This window comes from Bidens hawaiensis, unplaced genomic scaffold, assembly GCF_021521415.1.
Source record: "Bidens hawaiensis isolate Kalapana, Puna unplaced genomic scaffold, B.hawaiensis_p1.1 tig00003141_1, whole genome shotgun sequence".
NCBI lineage: Eukaryota > Viridiplantae > Streptophyta > Magnoliopsida > Asterales > Asteraceae > Bidens > Bidens hawaiensis.
In genome coordinates this window covers 2232559-2252627 of record NW_027491170.1, presented here as the reverse complement: position 1 = coordinate 2252627, position 20069 = coordinate 2232559, and the positions used below count along the sequence as shown (strand labels likewise).

Below are 20069 nucleotides of genomic sequence, written 5' to 3'. Positions count from 1 at the left end.
GGAAAACATGATAATATTAAACTTATGAACCTGTTACAGCAGCGAGAGTAGTAACCGCAACAAAGAAGGATGTAGACAATATGGTTGTCAACTTGGTCGAGTTCCCCTTTAGGATGTATTGTTAAGGATGGTGTTAGGGTTCTTGAGAGGAACCCGGTTTTAGGAGAGAGGAGACACACAAAATTATTATATGTGTGTGATTAGGTTATGATGTTAATATTTATCTCTCTTTATATACACCCAAGTGGAAACCCTTTATTAATTAATTATAGGTAATATGGTCCATCAACAATTACCAAACTAATATATAATAAGGTATATTTAATATTTTGATATATTATAATATAAATGATTATAATGGCCATATATAAATATGTATTATTATATATTATTCTTACATCTATAAGGATTTTGAGCTTGATCCAAGTAAAGAAATGGCCCATAAATTATAGCTGAGCCAGCTCGAACTTGGATTGAATGTAAACCGAGTTAAAAAATGTATATCGAGCTTAGCTTGTCTACAAACTGATAATTGATGGTGATAGGAAGTGAGGCATGGCTGTTTATTGCGATGTGAGTAGGAGTAACCCAACCATTTTGAATGCTCAAAGGAAAATTAAAACTTAGGGCCCTTTTTAAAAATTATGGATTCACACTTTCAACATATATTTAGCATGAAAATTACTCAACTTAAACTTATATGACATCTAATCAATTACTATATAGGTGGATTTTGGTCAAATAAAGTTGATTATCTGAATTATAAATCAAATCAAAGTTGATTAAGAGAGTTTAAGCCAAAAAAACGACTTACACCATTGCATTAGTCCATATCTCAACAACCATACATTTAGTCCAAAATGCAAAAAACATACTTTAGATAACGCACACAATAAAAGATAGAAATAATGATATTATCTTAGTCTCAAACAACATCAACTAAATCGGTATCAAACTATCATCTCAATCACTAAAAATCTTCAATGGTAAGTTACTACAACTAATTTCTTCAACAATCGCTATCTTTCTCTTCTATGATACCAAATTCCATTGCATTGATAACATCTACTTAGTTTTAAGTGTTAGAATATAGACGAGTTTATTCTTACTATCCTATACAATTTTCATCTAACAAAACATATAACTTTCAGACATAACAAACTATACGTACTACATTTATTAAATCTAATTAACGAACCTAATCAAGATCTTTAAAATTTATATAGCACGTCAGCGTACATGTGATCATATTTTTCGGTTCAGCTCAATTCAGTTAGGCTTCTTCACATACAGTCTAAAATATATTTTAGTTAGGGGTAAGCATAAACCAGGTAAGACTCGACAGACCGAACTGATCAGATCCGATTATATTACAATAGAGTCGCTTCTCAGGTCTATAGAACACCATTAAACGTGCCCGAGTCGGATCTCACATGTCTAGCCCTTTGCTCCTATATGGGTAAGCATCAACCAGTTAAGACTCGAATCAATCCAACCTAGTTGTTTACAATATGGTCGATTCCCGGGTCTTGAGAATACCATTAAGCGGGTCTCGGTCTAGTTATACAACTATTTAAATTTGTTGAACCTAAAGGGTTATATATAATTAACAACATTAAACTACAAGGACTAGTTATGCAAGATATAATATTGAAGGTCAAACTCAACGACTCGTCGATGTGTGTGTCCTACTCTGTATGGGCGATGATTGCGTGTGTCGTCGCGTCATATTATTCCTACACACGTGTCATCATCTCACTCGTCTTCATTTTAATAAAAACACACAATTTTCATCATTTCAATTCATTTCATTTTCCATTAACACACACTCACACCTTTTCTTCATTCAGCTGCGTGTTCTTATTGCAGTTCTTTAACATCACATTCAAACATATGGATTCAGACGAGCACGTCGACTCGTCGGACATTTTGTCCACGAGCTCAACCGTCTCGTCGATATTCAGCACCACCAGCGACGTCGACTTATCGAGTAATTATTATAATAGTAATAATAATAATTACTCGATTACCAGCAGCTCCTCTGGCGAGATTTTAAAGGTGTCGCTAGAGGAGAGCGGCGACGGCGTTACGAGACTGTTGAAGAAGTGTGACATTTCGTCCACGAGTTCAACCGTGTCGTCGATTTCCAACACTAGCGACGTCGAGTTATCGAGTAACTATAGCAATAGTTACTCGATTAACAGCAGCTCTTTTGGCGAAATTTTAGAGCCATCACCGCTAAAGGTTTCGCTAGAGGAGAGCGGCGACGGCGCTGGTGTTACAAGACGGTTGAATTCGGACATTTCGTCCGCGAGTTCAACCGTATCGTCAATATTCAGCACCAGTGACGTCGAGTTATCGAGTAATTATAGTAATAATTACTCAATAACCAGCAACTCCTCCGGCGAGGTATTAGCGCCGTTGAAGCCGGAGAGCGGCGACGGCGCTGGTGTGACGACAAGACGGTTGAGGTCGGATATTTCGTCTGCGAGCTCAACCGTCTCGTCGATATTCAGCACCAGCGACGTAGACTTATCGAGTAACTATAGCAATAGTTACTCGATAACCAGCAGCTCCTCTGGTGAGATTTTGGCACCACCGCTTAAGGTCTCACCAGAGGAGAGCGGTGACGGCACTGGTGTGACAACGAGACAGTTGAATGACATTTCGTCCGCCAGCTCAACTGTCTCGTCGATATTCAGCACCAGCGACGTCGACTTATCATGTAACTACACCAATAGTTACTCGATAACCAGCAGCTCCTCGGGGGATAATTTGGCGGCGGCGGTGCCGTTGAAGTTATCTCTAGAGGAGCTCGGCGACAGCGCTGGGCTGGTGACGCGACGGTTAAAGAAGAAATGTGTCGGAAAAAATAAAGGAGTAGTGTGGGGGTTTAAATCGGTGATTGGAAGGCGGAAGGAGATGGAGGATGCGGTGGCGGTGGTGCCGGGGTTCATGACTCTCTCGTGCGAACACGTCGGAGGGTGTACCGGTTCAAGAGGCTCCGGTGAGATCTTGCCGGTTCATTTTTTTGGTGTGTATGATGGGCATGGTGGATCACAAGTAAGCTTTGTTTTCATAATCCATAGTATTTTTGGTTTTGAAGTTAATATACAAATTGCATGAATAGTTTACATGCATACTTGATCTTGAATTTACAAGCTATTGTAGATATTTGTTCGTTAAGGTTTTTTATCGAACAAGTGAACCGTTTGCGAACAGCTAATCGAATGGAATTTCTTGTTTGTATTTGTTTATTAAGAAATTGAATTTGTTCATGAACGGTTCACAAATAAAAACACAAACGTTTATTTGATTTAGCTAATCGAGAATGGTTAAAGTGTCAACAGTTCGGTTCGACTACCGATATTGTGTGTGGGTGTTTTTTTAAACACTCATATTAATATGTTAAGTATATATGTTAATTTTATATATAATTATTACATAATAGTAATATGCTTTGGTTATGTTAATAATTTATTTTTCTTAAATTTATATGATAAAATTAGAAAAACTAATAAAAAAATATTAGAAATCTTTAATGAATTAACATAAATAAACAAACTTTAATGAACATAAAATGACACAAACAAACACCTTATCAAACATTCAGAAACACACTTGAACAAATATGGTCTTAAGCTCTGTTCAGTTGTTCAGTCATTTAGTTAGTCATTTAATTGATCAAACAAAGTTCTCGTTTTCATTTTCGTTCATTTAATTGATCTTGAGACCTATAGGTTGCAACATTAAAACAATACCACCACAACAACCTCCTTGTTTGTTACGTTAGTTACTCTCAAAAGAGTAAATACTTAAACAAATTTTGGAATATTAAAAAAAAAGATATTTAATGACTGCCACATAACAAGCATTAATTGGACCTCTAAGAAAGTTCCTGTAGCTTTACGTTTCTCTTAATATATAGTATAATTATGAAAATCTATGATGTTTAATTAAATTTTTTATAATATATATATTTTCACATTAAATTGAGAGAAAAAAATATTGATGACGTAATAATATAATAATAGTATTTATCATACCAAAACATAGGATTCCCAACAGATGAATAATGAATTATACATCAAAGTAGTTAGGTTTGTTTTAGTATTTATGTGTTTATTTATATATATTTTAATAATAAATAAAATATGTTGATTATGACTTGGTGAGACACGTAGCATGTTGGAAGTGGTCAATATCAATATCATTTATCATTCTTTTTTTGTTTCTAGCACACGTGTTTGGTGTTTCCCTTCCAAGTAACTTTAATAAAAAGATAGCTTAAACTTCTAGATAAAATAGAAAAAAAAGGTATGGATTTATTTATTATTTAGAAGGTTGGGTTGTTGACTTGTATATATATAATAATAACTAGTATACTTATATAAATCTCATTTATTATTTTATTATATGATTCTAATTTTACAAGTTGCAATAATCATGTAGAAAAACCACATCAAAACTTTTGAAAAGTCTAAAAAAAACAAAAAAACTGTTTCGTAGTATATTGTTGTGTTAGTTTCAACATATCTTGCTAATGAACTAACAATTGCAAGAGTTTATATAGGTAAAAGTAATTACCAAAGGATTCAAATTGAGGGTTTAATGATATTAAATTATTAACCATCCATAACCAACAAAAAATAAACTTGTATGACTTACTTCATGTCGTTTTTTAATCATGCATTAGGTTATAAAATTAGAAGCAAGAGCAACTGCATATTTGGTTATCAATACATATAAGAAGGTTTATTATATATAATTAATAGTTAAAAATTATCAAATGAGACGAACCATTTTCGTATTGTTCAGAGTAAAGACGAATCGTGACACTTTCTGAATCGGCCACTAATAAACTAAAAACATACAACACAAATTTACACACACTAAAATGAGTTTCAAAAGTTCTACATACATTCTTTTATTTTTAACTTTTTTTATATTATTTACTACTATCAAATTATATAGATAAATCATTAATATGGAATGTTTAAAATATTTATTAATTGTTTTAATGAGATAGTTATGACTTTCAAAGTTAAACAATAATGATGCCACTTGGCAAAAAAATGAGACAATTAGGTGTCATGTGGTACAACAATGACTTTTATTTATTATAATAGTAGATATTTGGCATTTAAAAAAATATTTACTTACATAATAATTTAATATAAAGGGTTGTAATATTGGGTTGGATTTAGTATAAATTTTTAAATACATTGGTGTCATTTGTATATGTCATCAACAACAACACTACATACATACATATCAGTTATTTATTTATTTATTTCTTATTTTCTTTAATTATAAGGTTAGAAATGTAAAGAAAATACATAGCTCACGAAGTTACATATATGTAACTTATGAAATTACCTATATGTATCTTATACGGGGTGCATATATGCAGCATAAATGTTACACATATGTAACTTTGTGACCTACGTATTTTGTTTATTTATTTTACATTTTTAAACCTATATTAAAAAGAAATAAAATGAAAATAAAAAAAAGTTAATTGGTTAGTACTAGTTTTCTCGTATCTTTTGATTGATATTAGATTAATATGTTTATATCATACGTTTAAGGTTTACGATTGTTGATTAGTATAACTTTTATATGAAAAATGGGATTTTGTATTTAATGCCCATATTTAATTATTTTGACAAATTTTTAAACGCTAAGTTGAAGTTCCACATATGTTAGAAAACAACTGTCGACTTAATTATTAATTTTGATATTAAAACAAATGATATAAATAATATTTGACCACAACCAACTTCTAATATGAATGCGATCTTTGTTTGATTAAAATTATAGATAAATTTTAAGCACCTCCTATTTCCCATCCGGATCATGCAGTATTTTGGCCGGTTACGGGTACGGGCCCCACGGGTCACCAACCACATCAATCTGACTGTAAATGATATCAGCAGTGTGCATTGTGTGGTTGTGATATCACAATCAAAACTTAGAATAAAGGTTGTTTCACTTTCATGACAGCATTATATTGCTAATTAGTTAAGGTTGGATAGTGAAGAGGTTGGTCCCAGCAAAGCCCAGTTGGACCCGCAAGACTCACCTTAAAGAGGGACGTCTGCGCAGAAACCAACTGGATCCGCAGGACCAACCATGCTCAGAGACGTGACGTCCTTACGCGCAGTACGCAAGCTGTTCCCGCAGGAAATGCCTCCCAATGGTGAAGGACTCTGCCTGTTCCCGCAGCTGCGGATACAAGCCATCAGGGAAGGCCACCCGCGCAGCAAGGCTACACGCACAAGGCACTTAGCTCTCAATCACTCAGTGTCACCTGAAGGAATGAGCAAAGCCGGGAACAATCCCGCACAAAGGCGGGAGGGGGAATACTCCCGCCCAAAAGCCAGTCCGTACGTTACGGGAAGATCTTCTGTACTGTACCTGACGAGGTATGGACAAAAGATCTGACTAAAGATACGACAGCTTATTGACAACAGTATGGCGAGCAGCATGCTCTTGTACTGTATGTCACTATTAGCCGCTGTCTACTCACCAACTCCTGTCATACCACGTGCATAGCCGGCAGTTGGTGGAAAAGGAATAGTACACAGCAGGCCTGGTCACTGTCAGCCGCTGCCTACCCACCGACTACCAGCAGGGCACGTGCGTAGGCCACAGTTGGTAGAACAGGAATACTATTCAGCCGGCCACACCTCATTGGAAACCTACCTTCGGCTATAAATACCCCAAATGGTATGATCATCTCATCTTATCATATCCTATCACATTACCATCATATTATCATCATATTATACCTGATATCTGCTCTAGCAATCTCTTAATATACATTTATATTTAAAGAGCAATCTAGTCTGATTCTCACTCCGGAGGGTGGTCACAAGGAGGAACCCCCCCTTCTCAGTGACAAGCTCACGGTGTCTGTTTTGCAGGTTATCAGAAGAACCATCTTTTCTGGGTCTAACCCCTCGTGGGAAACATCTATCTAACCCCCAGGTTACTCGTAATCTGCCCGGGGTCCGGTTAGTGTTTCTTCATTGGCGCCATCCGTGCATAAAAGCTAGAACTTCATTTCTTTTCAGTTTTTTCAAACTTCTGGAAAGATGGTTAAAGAAACTCCGGTAACCACAACCCCAGCTACTGGGGGGAATACCGGATACACAGTCTTTACAAACACTACCCCGGTTACCCAAGCCGGGGCAAGTGAAGTAAATTTTACGAACACTACCCCAGTTACCCAAGCTGGGGCAAGTGCAGTAAATAATCGCTCACTGGGATTCACCGATACCCAGTTAGAGAAACGAACAAGACTCCCCCGCCAAACACTCGATGAAGTTAAGGCATGGGCGGAGGCACGTCAGAAGGAATTCCAAGCTGAGTTGGACGAACGCTTGCGTTCTGTCCAACAGGCTGACGAATTCGAAGAATACTTGGACGATGACTCGGAGGAATCCGACACCGACGCGAACCCTCGCCATAGGGCAAAAGGGAAGCGTAAGGAAACGGACTCCCAACCGAGAAGGCGTTTTGGAGAAGCCTTCAAACCAAAAAACACAGGAGGAAATCCACGTGACTTCTCCAAAACATTCAGACCAACTGTGGCAAATGCGGGAACGTCCAAATTTGCAAGGGACATTGCGGAAGCAATCGCCCCAAAAAGTGCCAAACAGATGTCCAACATCGGCACTTATGATGGTATATCCGATCCAGACGACCATTTGAACAGATTCATAGCGGGGGCAACCGTCAGCAATTGGACGGAACCTACGTGGTGTTACATGTTCCAAATGACGCTTGTTGGGCCAGCTAGAGCGTGGTTCGATCGTCTACCGGTCAACCACATCTACGACTGGGCAGACTTCCAACAGAAGTTTAGCCAACACTTCAGCCAGCAAAGAAAGTATACCGAGGAGCAATGGACAATCCTCAAATGCATTCGAGAGGAAGATGAATCTTTGTTAGACTTCATCACTCGCTTCAACTCGAAGAAGCTAAGTCTGGGTAACATTAGCGAAGATCTCGTTCGCGCTGCTTTTATTCAGGGCGCGAACGACCCAGAGCTCATCCGCACCTTAACGGGTAAAGATGGCATGCCATCCACATGGGATGCCATCATGACAGCAGCTAAACGCTTTGCGGAAACGAAGAAGCAACTGGGTAGAGATCTCCCACATAGCACAAACCTCTACACCCAGAAAACAAGGGAAGACAACGTCCTTACCGCCCGATTAAACAAAAAGCGGAAGCTAGGCATTTGGCAGTCAAGGGTAAACTTTGACACCTCATCCGGCTTGCAACATCGGTTAGGCGGAAGGGATAACGTACGGTCGAACCAGAACTCCAGATGGACGCCACTCACCAAAAGCGTCACCGAGATATTCGCCACTGAGGAGCTCCCATGGCCAAAGCCTCCAATAATCCGACATCGTCACAATGCTGATCGGAGCAAACACTGTGACTTTCACAGGACAAAAGGCCACAACACTGAAGAATGCATAGACGTAAAGGACATGGTCGAAGCATTTTTCAGAGATGGGACGCTCGCGCACCTCGTGGCGCAATGAACGCTGAGCAGGCTGATGCGCGTAGAACCCCACTTGGGGAAAACACGAATAAAATTGCAGCTTCAATGTTGGAGACTACATACTGCGCAAACAACGAGATCCCGAACCAGGTGCATATCGGCTCGATGGCACTCCCATCCCAACAACATGGAAGGGAGCTCAATTACACAGTTTGCATGTAGATCAATTCCAAATTTGTAAAGAAAAGGCCCAGAGCCATTTCTAATGGAAATGATTCTCCTTAGAACATCGACGCTGATGATTTTACATTTATACTTTTATGAACTTTCAACACGGATATGCCGGTTTTCACCGCATAATTACGTGGAAAGTCGTTGCGTGGGGAAGGCGGCAAAACCCGCATAAACCCAAAAAACGGCAAACCTTCACGCAGGTCAGTTGAAGGGGAAAAGTTCAGTCATCCCACTAAATGAAAGTGCCGGTCTATCCGCATGAATCATGATAGAGGAAACTGAACACTAACCTATTAACAACCGCGCGTCGAACGGTTAATTTATTCAACACGGATATGCCGGTTTTCACCGCATAATTACGTGGAAAGTCGTTGCGTGGGGAAGGCGGCAAAACCCGCATAAACCCAAAAAACGGCAAACCTTCACGCAGGTCAGTTGAAGGGGAAAAGTTCAGTCATCCCACTAAATGAAAGTGCCGGTCTATCCGCATGAATCATGATAGAGGAAACTGAACACTAACCTATTAACAACCGCGCGTCGAACGGTTAATCTATTCAACACGGATATGCCGGTTTTCACCGCATAATTACGTGGAAAGTCGTTGCGTGGGGAAGGCGGCAAAACCCGCATAAACCCAAAAAACGGCAAACCTTCACGCAGGTCAGTTGAAGGGGAAAAGTTCAGTCATCCCACTAAATGAAAGTGCCGGTCTATCCGCATGAATCATGATAGAGGAAACTGAACACTAACCTATTAACAACCGCGCGTCGAATGGTTTATTCAACACTAATATGCCGGTTTTCACCGCATAATTACGTGGAAAGCCGTTGCGTGGGGAAGGCGGCAAAACCCGCATAAACCCAAAAAACGGAAAACCTTCACGCAGGTCAGTCATAGGTAAGCTTTGGCCAACTAAATGAAAGTGCCGGTCCTAACCGCACAAATCATAAGAGGAAACCGAACCTATTGACAACCGCGCGTCGAACGGAAAACTTATTCAAAACAAAATTTCTAACAAAAGGATGAGGAAAATCTACACGCAGGTCAGATGTACGTAAAGTTTAGCCATCCTACTAAGTGCAAGTGACGGTCCTACCCGCACAATCACGAAAGAGGAAGCAAAACTTCAACCTATTATCTACCACGTTCAAAGGTTAACTTATCCTAAACACTTAGAAATTTCAAAAAGGATGAGGAAAACCTACACGCAGGTCAGATGTACGTAAAGTTTAGCCATCCTACTAAGTGCAAGTGATGGTCCTACCCGCACAATCACGAAAGAGGAAGCAAAACTTCAACCTATTATCTACCACGTTCAAAGGTTAACTTATCCTAAACACTTAGAAATTTCAAAAAAGATGAGGAAAACCTCCACGCAGGTCAGATGGTAAAGTTTAGCCATCCTACTAAGTGCAAGTGACGGTCCTACCCGCACAATCACGAAAGAGGAAGCAAAACTTCAACCTATTATCTACCACGTTCAAAGGTTAACTTATTCTAAACACTTGGAAAATTGCTAATTTAAACTAAGTATGCAAGTCGTATAACGTTTATAAAGCAAGGAATCCAATGAAAATAGCGGTCTTACCCGCACAAAGATTTATATTTCACAATGATTCATTACAAGAGTGGCCGGGTAACTACCCGCCTACAAGAAAATAAATCTATACAAGCTAAATCTATCCTAGCAGTGGGAAGGGATCTTCAGGATCAAGCTTCAGGGCCACTTCCACTTGGACCAACACCATCAGTAGAGCGTGGCAGTTCAAGGAAAGCTTTAAGGATAGCTAGCCCATCATCAGCAGCAGCAACTTGGTTCACCTTCTCCACCACCGGATGCGGGAAGGCGGCATACTGATTCACTGCTTGGTCATAAACAGCTTCAGTATCAACATTATACAAAGGGAAGTTGGAAGGCGGGATGCCTTTCTCAACGAACCCTAGACCAAGCAGGAAGCCGGCATTTTCCCCATCCTCGTGAGAAGCGTTGAGGGCTGCGCTCATAGCATCGTCGTAAGACGTCTCCGTGAAGACTCGATGCACAACTTACAAAAAAGAAAATACAAGTATCAGAACCTTTTCTATTTACAAAGAAAAGCGTAAAGACATGAAAAGCATACCTGAGACAACGCTTCTCGAAGAAGCCATTCCTTGGCAACCAGAGCTTCTTGGAGGGCAGCTTGAGCTTCGTTACGGGCGCGTTCGGCTTCACTCTTGTTGAGGTTGGCAAGCAACACTTCTTTAGCCGCAGCCTCTTCGACGCCCTTTAGCTTCCGCTCAGCATGGTCAAGCACCCCCCTCTGGTCCAAGATCTCCTGGAGCTTTTTGGCGTCTTCCATCGCCAATGCATCATGAGCCTGCTGGAGAGCCTCTAATTTGGCTTTAAGCTCTTCATTCTCCAGGCGTAGAGGCTCAGCAACAGCTTCAGCCTTGGTGGCCCTCTCGGTTGCGTTCCTTGCAGTTTCCTTAGCTAGCCGAAGCTGTTCTTTAACAGCTTGGGCAGCCTTGGAACGGGCCTCGAGCCGGGCCTGAACTTCAACCTCGAGGGCCTTGAAGGCCTTCTCTTTTTCCGCAGCCACTGCGGTAAGCCTTTGGTTCTCCTCCCGGACAGCCTGCGCCCTGAGCTACTTCTTTAATGCGAGCTGCTTTTAACTTGTCGTTTTCACGACAAAGCAGCTCGACGCGCGGCTGCATCCGGGCCAGGAGAACCCGAAGCTCATTGGTTAGCCTACCCTCCTGGTAGCTAGCCATGGCTTCCCCCAACGCACCACTAGGAGCAGCGTGACGAGCCCACTCCACGCACTCCACAGGGGTGCGAAGGGTTGTTCCTCGGCGAATGTTCCATCGTGGAACATACACTTCATTGGAATCCGACACTGCAAAAAACAAAAAGCAGTTAGGAAAAGATGATAAAAAAATATATATAAAATAGGCCAAAAGAACCCTACGCACCTGTAGGGTCAATAACAGGCCGATAGCCGCCAAACCCATCACCTGAACCCAAGGGAAATCCATCCAAGAGGTCAGGCAGATGGGAAGGAGGCAGAGGTTGGCGATAAGCCCCATGCATACCTGAAGGATCGGCCGTCGTTGCCGATGACGAAGGAGGCATGGTAAAGGCCGCCGCGGCCGCCGCTGCGGAATCCGCAGCAAAAGTAACCGCCGGCTCGGTGAAAGATGCGGTAAAAATGGCACTCACAGCCGGCGGTGACGTCATCACAGCTGGAACAGTCGGCTCAAAGGAGTGAGCAACTGAACCAGCGGAAGCAGGCGCAGGCGCCTGGGTCGTCGCCTCAGGTAGGCTGACCAAGCCTACCGTCATGGGCGGAGGGGTACTCTGCGCTCCACCCTGGAATGCGTCAACATCCACGCCTGCACAAAGAAGATAAGTATTAATGATGGAAAACTATGAAGTTAAAGATAAAGGAAGTTTGTACTTACGGGTTTTCTTGAGCCTGAAAGTGCGGACGGGCGGGGATGAACCCGATGGAGCCGGCCTCTTCACGCCGGTCACCGTTGTCATCCTGGGCTCTCCGGAGGTGACAATCGTCGCAGCCTCCGGAGCGGTGGTCTTATCACCACCGGGATTCCCCGCCACCTCTTCGCTCTCGGTCTCCGAATCAGACCGAGGCACCGGATCGGCAGTGGAGGCCACATTCTCCTTCCCCTTCCCGCCGGCAGCCTTCTTCTTCCGCACCAACGGAGGACCATCTGCGGATTCCTCATCAGAACATACGATTAGAGGAATTCCAGCAGAGGTTTCAACATTGAGGGGTCGAGGGTTGAATAGCGCCTTACCTGGCCGCCTGGCGCTAAGGATCTCGTGGCCTAGTGGGTAGACCTCCACGAACCGATCCGCCGTTTGTTCTAGGATGGGCAACTCGTTCTCTAGAGCGCGAGTACCCATCCGAGTGGGACCGTCAGCCTCCCGCGGGTACATGAGCGACTGCAAGTTGTTCCCCTCTGAAATAAACAGCAAAGAAGTTAGAAGAAATTCTAAATCAACAAAAAGAAACAGAGCATACCGTAAGGAACATAGTTCGAACCGTATTCAAGGACGATTGGGATCTTTTGCGCATCCGCATCCTTCCACACCCGGCTCATCCCCAGCATCACCATCCCGGACTCCGTAAACCGGAGATTGGACTCGGGATATCTTCGAAAACCATTCCGCCTCCTGGTAGTTGGAGGCGTGAAGGCTGGGAAGTGCTTGCCCATTCTTGAATTTCATGGCAAGGGGGATGTCGCGAGCGGAAATGTAGAAGAACTCCCGCTTCCACGAGCGAAGACTGCGCTCGGTTGCGCAAATCTTCAAACCCTTAATCCGGGTTATCAGAGTATACCACCCCTGGATGCACCTCCAGGAGTAGAAGGTCATCAGGCGGTCGACATAGGGCTCAATGCCCAGAATCCGGCACACCCACTCGAAGTGGCGAATCTTGGCAATCGCCATCGGATGCACCTCGGTCAGGTGCACACCGTGCCTCTCAAGGACACGGTAAACAAACTTTGTCAATGGGAACCTAAGATTCCCATAAACAAAGAATGCAGCATATACCCCGATCTTGCCTCTGGGGGCATCATACACCGTCTGATGGGGTTCAGGAAACTCAGGCTCGAGAGACTCGAGCATGAACTTCCTGACGACGTACTGATATAGATCGACAGGCAGAGCACACTGGCACTCGCCAGCAGTACTCTTGTCATCGGCTGTAGATTCGAGATCACGTGAAGACATCTTGCAGATGAAAGAAGAAAACGATTTCAAGGGAATGCTCGACTGAAAAGATGAGTATTCGCCGGAAATCGTTTTGAAGATGAAGAGAAGAGTGAAAGTGTGGATTACAAAGAACCCTCTCCCCCTTTATATACTAATCGCAATTAATGCGATGAATTTAATGCGGAAGGGAGAGAAATCGAAGGTGCAATGAAACTGTGACACGTGGCAAAAAGCAAGCTGGCAACAGCTGTTGAAAGGACGCGTACCATTAATTTCGCGGCCACGCGCCCGAAAAATCGCGCCCACGCGCCTGAAAAAGCGTCTGGAATGACCAGGTACTGTCACGTCACCATAACTTCCTGCACGTCCTGACACAGTCAGAAGAAATCGTCGCACGACGTTTCAGAGGTTTGGACTGTTCTTATCCTTTCACCAACTCTTCGAATTTCAAAATTCAAAAAGATTCAAAAGTAAGCGGGAAAATACCCCTTACCTTGGCAACCAAGTAACCATAAGACGGGTGCGGGTACAGTGTTAAGGCAAAACCCTTCACATACCTAGCACCCGCAGGGAATTGAAGCCAAGAATACCTTGGCAACCAAGTAACCATAAGACGGATGCGGGTACAGTGTTAAGGCAAAACCCTTCACATACCTAGCACCCGCAGGGAATTGAAGCCAAGAATACCTCGGCAACCAAGTAACCATAAGACGGATGCGGATACAGTGTTAAGGCAAAACCCTTCACATACCTAGCACCCGCAGGGAATGGACGCCAGGAATACCTTGGAAGTAAAGTAACCGTAAGACGAGCGCGGGTACAGTGTCAAGGCAAAACCCTTCACATACCTAGCGCTCCGCAGGGAATTGAAACCAAGAAGGATCTTCTGGGCAATGCTTGCGGAAACGGAAATAACATCCCCGCATAGCGGGAATGTCGAAAACTACATTGTTTGAAGCTCCAGGGTGGAATTGGTGGTTTTAACATAATTGATCACTATGTTCAAAACTACCAAAACCTCATGGAGAATCCACACAAGTGGGACTCAACGCTCCTGACTTGCGAGGAGGTTGCAGACCTACCCGCATCATACCCAAAGATCAAGCAGGAAAGTCGGGAATTTCTGCAAGTGACAAGGACTTCCGCGGGAAGAATCCCCATGGAAAACCTTACAACTGAACCCTTTTCAAAACCCTTTGCTTAAGTCCAAAAGTTCACCTCACTTTATTAAACATTCATGAGAAGAACATTGGACTGGGGGGACTTGAAGAGGTAGGTCCCAGCAAAGCCCAGTTGGACCCGCAAGACTCACCTTGAAGAGGGACGTCTGCGCAGAAACCAACTGGATCCGCAGGACCAACCATGCTCAGAGACGTGACGTCCTTACGCGCAGTACGCAAGCTGTTCCCGCAGGAAATGCCTCCCAATGGTGAAGGACTCTGCCTGTTCCCGCAGCTGCGGATACAAGCCATCAGGGAAGGCCACCCGCGCAGCAAGGCTACACGCACAAGGCACTTAGCTCTCAATCACTCAGTGTCACCTGAAGGAATGAGCAAAGCCGGGAACAATCCCGCACAAAGGCGGGAGGGGGAATACTCCCGCCCAAATGCCTGTCCGTACGATACGGGAAGATCTTCTGTACTGTACCTGACGAGGTATGGACAAAAGATCTGACTAAAGATACGACAGCTTATTGACAACAGTATGGCGAGCAGGATGCTCTTGTACTGTATGTCACTATTAGCCGCTGCCTACTCACCAACTCCTGTCATACCACGTGCATAGCCGGCAGTTGGTGGAAAAGAAATAGTACACAGCAGGCCTGGTCACTGTCAGCCGCTGCCTACCCACCGACTACCAGCAGGGCACGTGCGTAGGCCACAGTTGGTAGAACAGGAATACTATTCAGCCGGCCACACCTCCTTGGAAACCTACATTCGGCTATAAATACCGCAAATGGTATGATCATCTCATCTTATCATATCCTATCACATTACCATCATATTATCATCATATTATACCTGATATCTGCTCTAGCAATTTCTTAATATACATTTATATTTAAAGAGCAATCTAGTCTGATTCTCACGCCGGAGGGTGGTCACAAGGAGGAACCCCCCCCTTCTCAGTGACAAGCTCACGGTGTCTGTTTTGCAGGTTATCAGAAGAACCATCTTTTCTGGGTCTAACCCCTCGTGGGAAACATCTATCTAACCCCCAGGTTACTCGTAATCTGCCCGGGGTCCGGTTAGTGTTTCTTCAGATAGTTTCTGGTTTTATGATGTTTTTTTTTTATTTTTTGATAATGTAATTTATCATTAAAAAATTATAGTTACAACAATCACTTTCAACATGTTATTTTGGTTTGACAGGTCTTTTTGGTTGACTTGGTTATGTTATGTTATTTTTATTTATTTATTTATTTTGTAAAATTGTATTTTGAAAAAGAGTTATAAATTAGTTAATGTCGTTAATTTTGAATATAGAAGAGTATTATTTTTATTATGAAAATACTAATCTAAGTCTTTGAATAAAAACACGTAACCCATTTAAGGTCATGAAGAATAGACTTCAGATGACGTTTATTTATTTGACCCATTGACCCATTGACCTGTTTGAGGTCAAACTTAAAACTTCAAATTGTCGCGCAACAATTAGTTCATGTTATTTAATATATAAATCATAGTTATTAAAAGCGTGCGCTTTTTGCGCTTAAGCGCACTTAAAGCGCCAGGCGCATTAATTGCGATTAGCATGCAACAGATAATTAAGGCGCAATCATCTTTCCCAAAACCTCCCCATGCGTATTAAATTCCCTTTAATAATCTGTTCATATTCTCTAGGAGTTCCTGATACTCCACTATTTAAAGGGTCCATAATCAATATTATGGCACACAAAATCATCAAGAAACTAAGAATTTACATTTTAATTTTGTTCTTAATTTCCTATTTTCGGATTTCTTTCTTTACTTTGTATTTTTTTTGTTCTTTGTTTCTTATAATCTTATCTAACTTTAATATTTGTTTCAACAAATGGCTTCTTGATACTACTTCATGTTTTGAATTTTGGTTGTTTTATAAACTATTTGAAGAATGAATGTATGTGTTCTTCATAATATGTTCTATTTAAGTTAAAATTTTTGTTTTTTTAACGTGCACTTTTTTTAAAAAATCTGGCGCTTTTTTTGCGCTTATCGCCTGGGCGCTAGACCCAGCCTCAACACTTTCGAGCGCTTATCGCATTTGATAACTATGATATAAATGTGAGTCGTTTGCGACTTTTCTGATTATTTTTTCGACTAATGAGTCACATTTACATAATAATGAAGACGAAAACCACCTAATGAACAAGATGTTATAACATTATGCATTTAGATTCTTTTTTTTTTCTTCGCATAAAATACAAAATATACTTTTACCTTTACCTACATTTAGTCGTCGTACCTTTTCTTTTGTACATTCGAGTTATTAAAACACGTTATTTTGTACCCTTAGATTCGCTATGTAAACTTTTTGTACCATTTTAGTCATTATATGGACATACTGGAAAGTTTTTGTCAGGTTTCGGTCGTTATCAGTAATACAAAAACTTAAACGTGACAAAAACTATCACAACATTTTACAAATGTGACATGTACTAAATTTATTTTTGAAAATATTAAGGTTGCAAAATTTTGCTCGGAGCGAATGCACGAAGTAATAGCAGAAGAGTGGGACCAAGATGCAAATGATGATTGTAAATGGCAGCAAAGATGGGAAGCAGTTATGTCAAGTAGTTTTGAGAGGGCTGACAATGAAGTAACTACCGAGGCGGTTGCACCCGATATAGTGGGGTCGACAGCGGTTACCGTTGTCTTATCTGGCTGCCAAATTATTGTATCCAACTGTGGTGATTCACGTGCGGTGCTTTGTCGTGGCATTGAGACGATTCCTTTGACCATTGACCAAAAGGTCAGATTCTCAACATTTTTCTTGTTCGGGTCAAAACGGGTAAATGTTATTATATTACATTATTATGGGTTAAAACGATCGAGCTTGGTTGATCGACACACGTTTTCATTCGTTTTTGTTTTTTAAGGTTAATATATGTGGTGGCCCACCACTCGTATATGGAAACTAATTTATCGACTATCCAGGAATGTATACGAGACTTTGCTTATACCAGATTCGGCCGAAACATGTCTGATGACAAAAATACCCTTAATAAATTTAAGAACAAAAAAAATACCCTTTTACTGATTTATCAAAAACCAACGTTTTAAGTGTAGCAGTGTAACCAAATTCGGCCATAACATGTGTAATGACAAAAATGACCTTAATATTTTTGAGAGGACTAAAATACCCTTTTATTGATTTATCAAAAAGCAACGTTTAAGTGTAACGGTGTAACCAAATTTGGCCAAAACACGTGTAATAGCAAAAATGAACTTAATATTTTTGAGAAGAGAAAAATACCTTTGTGGGTGTTTTTGTCATTTTACAGTGTTATGCAATGTTAATCAGATTAGATACATACTTGTGGGTGGCACTATCCCATTTTTAGTAAAATTATTTAGCGTTAAACCTGATAACGTAAATTATATAACTATATATAGTTACATAGACAACCACATGTTTTTTTTATAAGTTGTTTTAAGAGATTGTAGCATTAAAAATACATTTCGACAAAGTTACGACCAGTGTGACCCGTTTTCTTTTTACGTTACACTTATACCCACTTGACCCGTTAAAGATAAACCGAAAACAAATCTAGTGTTAAACTTATCACCAATACAAACTTTTGTTTTTGGTATAAAAACTAGTTATTAGTATCAATCTTTGTAGTTAAGATCTTGTTTAGTATTACTTTTATAGCCCGACCGAGAAGATGAACTTTTGAGAATTGAAGCACAAGACGGGAAAGTCATAAATTGGAACGGAGCAAGAGTATTTGGAGTTCTTGCCATGTCGAGATCGATAGGTATCTCATAAATCACTCGTATCTATTACATAGTTAATTACTATAACAATAAAAGATCTAGAACTCTAGGGGTGTGCAAGGGTCGGTTTTGGGCTCAATTAAGAGTTTTGAGAATATTCTATTTTTTCCGGCACGACAAAAGTTTTCAAACCGAACCAAAAATTTAGTTTTTGGGTTTTAAAAAACTTTTCGTTTTCGGTTTTCACAATTTTGTTTTTTGGCTTGAAAATTTTGAATATTGATTCAAATAATGAATTTAAGTACAAAATTTTGGGCCTAATTTCTTTTGCTAATTAATGATTAATTGATTACACATTTGAGCCTAATATATTGGGGCTACATAGTTTGTTATTTTCTTATAAGTTGCTTAGCATTCAATAATAAAAATCATAATATATAAATTCTATATCAAAAGCCATTAATTTTTTTTTATTTTTACTTCTTCAGTTATAAAAGTTGGTTTGGTGTTTATGGGTTCGATTCGGTTTTTTTCGGTTTTCAGTATAATTTAAATTGAAACTCTGTTTTTATAAAAAACATAAAATCAAACCGTCGGTTTTGAGTTGGTTCGGTTATTTCGGTTTGGTTATGTCGATTATTTTAGTTATGGGTGTGTTATTTTGGTTTGGTTACGTCGGTTATTTCCTACCGAATTCGAGAGTCTAGGGTATGAATCAAACACGTGATCACATGGTAATCAGTTTCTCGTCTTTAGGTGACCATCACTTACGACCATGGGTAATATCCGTCCCCGAAATAAGCTTCACCACAAGAACCGAAGACGACGAGTGTTTGATAATAGCAAGTGATGGACTATGGGATGTCATGACAAACAACGAGGTCGGTGAGATGGCTCGACGTATTTTCCGCCGCAGACGGCGGTATGCAGCTGCAGGCGAGTCAACGGCTGCACAAACCTTAGCCGACAGCTTAACCGAGATAGCCGTGGGGAGAAACAGTTCCGACAACATTTCGGTAATCGTTGTTGATCTTAAGTCAAAGAGAAGTAAACAGAACACGTGACCGAAAACAAAAACGCGCGGTTTATTGGTAAAGAGTTTAAAAAACTGACTGGTTTTTGAGATGGTAAATAAGATTAATGTGATTAATGATGTTATTTGGTCTGATTCATTATTATCTATTGAGTGGTAGGATTAATTAATATTGAGAATGTGAAAATGTGATTAATGATGTTATTATTGGTGAAAGCCAAACATTTGACTAATGGTAACATGTGATTGATGGATGTTGACATGTGATTGATGGATGGATGTTTGTGAAATTGAATATTTAGTTGATGTTAACATGTGATTAATGGATACTATTGGTGCCATGGTTTACATAACTGGACCGGGCGCTCGAACTGAGAACCGGGCATTGAACTGGTCTGGTTAAACATATTGAAGCCGTTTCTTATTCGAATCAACAGATTATTGGTCGGACCGGTAAACCAATTAAACAAAACCAGGTGATTGGACCGAAATTTTAATTTATTTTATTTTTCAAAAGCTCATTTTATATTTAGTTTTAATGTTTGATTAAAAAAATTACATATTTTGTTTTATATTACGTTTGTACTGTTTTGCTACTGTGCGGGTTGTGATAATAGAAGGTGATAATAAAAGTATCGATCA

The 20069-nt window shown here is 40.7% G+C and overlaps 1 protein-coding gene across 2 annotated transcripts; it reads left to right on the top strand.

Moving 5' to 3' along the window:
* The first annotated feature begins 1829 nt into the window (after positions 1 to 1829).
* LOC143622490 (protein phosphatase 2C 77-like) lies at positions 1830 to 19698 on the top strand. 2 transcript variants are annotated; one of them, XM_077093619.1, is made up of 5 exons: positions 1830 to 2058; positions 2245 to 3063; positions 17139 to 17426; positions 18330 to 18435; positions 19151 to 19698. In XM_077093619.1, exons 1-5 carry the CDS (start codon positions 1894 to 1896, stop codon positions 19456 to 19458), a joined length of 1686 nt encoding a protein of 561 aa, XP_076949734.1. In that variant the 5' UTR covers positions 1830 to 1893; the 3' UTR covers positions 19459 to 19698. The 2 variants fall into 2 exon arrangements, with proteins under 2 accessions (XP_076949734.1, XP_076949733.1); XM_077093618.1 differs by having other exon boundaries at positions 1830 to 3063.
* The last annotated feature ends 371 nt before the right edge of the window (positions 19699 to 20069 follow it).

Excerpts from the sequence above, each read along its gene's own strand:
- LOC143622490 (XM_077093618.1), top strand. The coding sequence starts at position 1,894 with ATGGATTCAGACGAGCACGTCGACTCGTCGGACATTTTGTCCACGAGC. Across the intron at positions 17,427-18,329 it reads CTTTGACCATTGACCAAAAG|CCCGACCGAGAAGATGAACT; the intron begins GTCAGATTCTCA and ends TTACTTTTATAG. Across the intron at positions 18,436-19,150 it reads TGCCATGTCGAGATCGATAG|GTGACCATCACTTACGACCA; the intron begins GTATCTCATAAA and ends TCTCGTCTTTAG.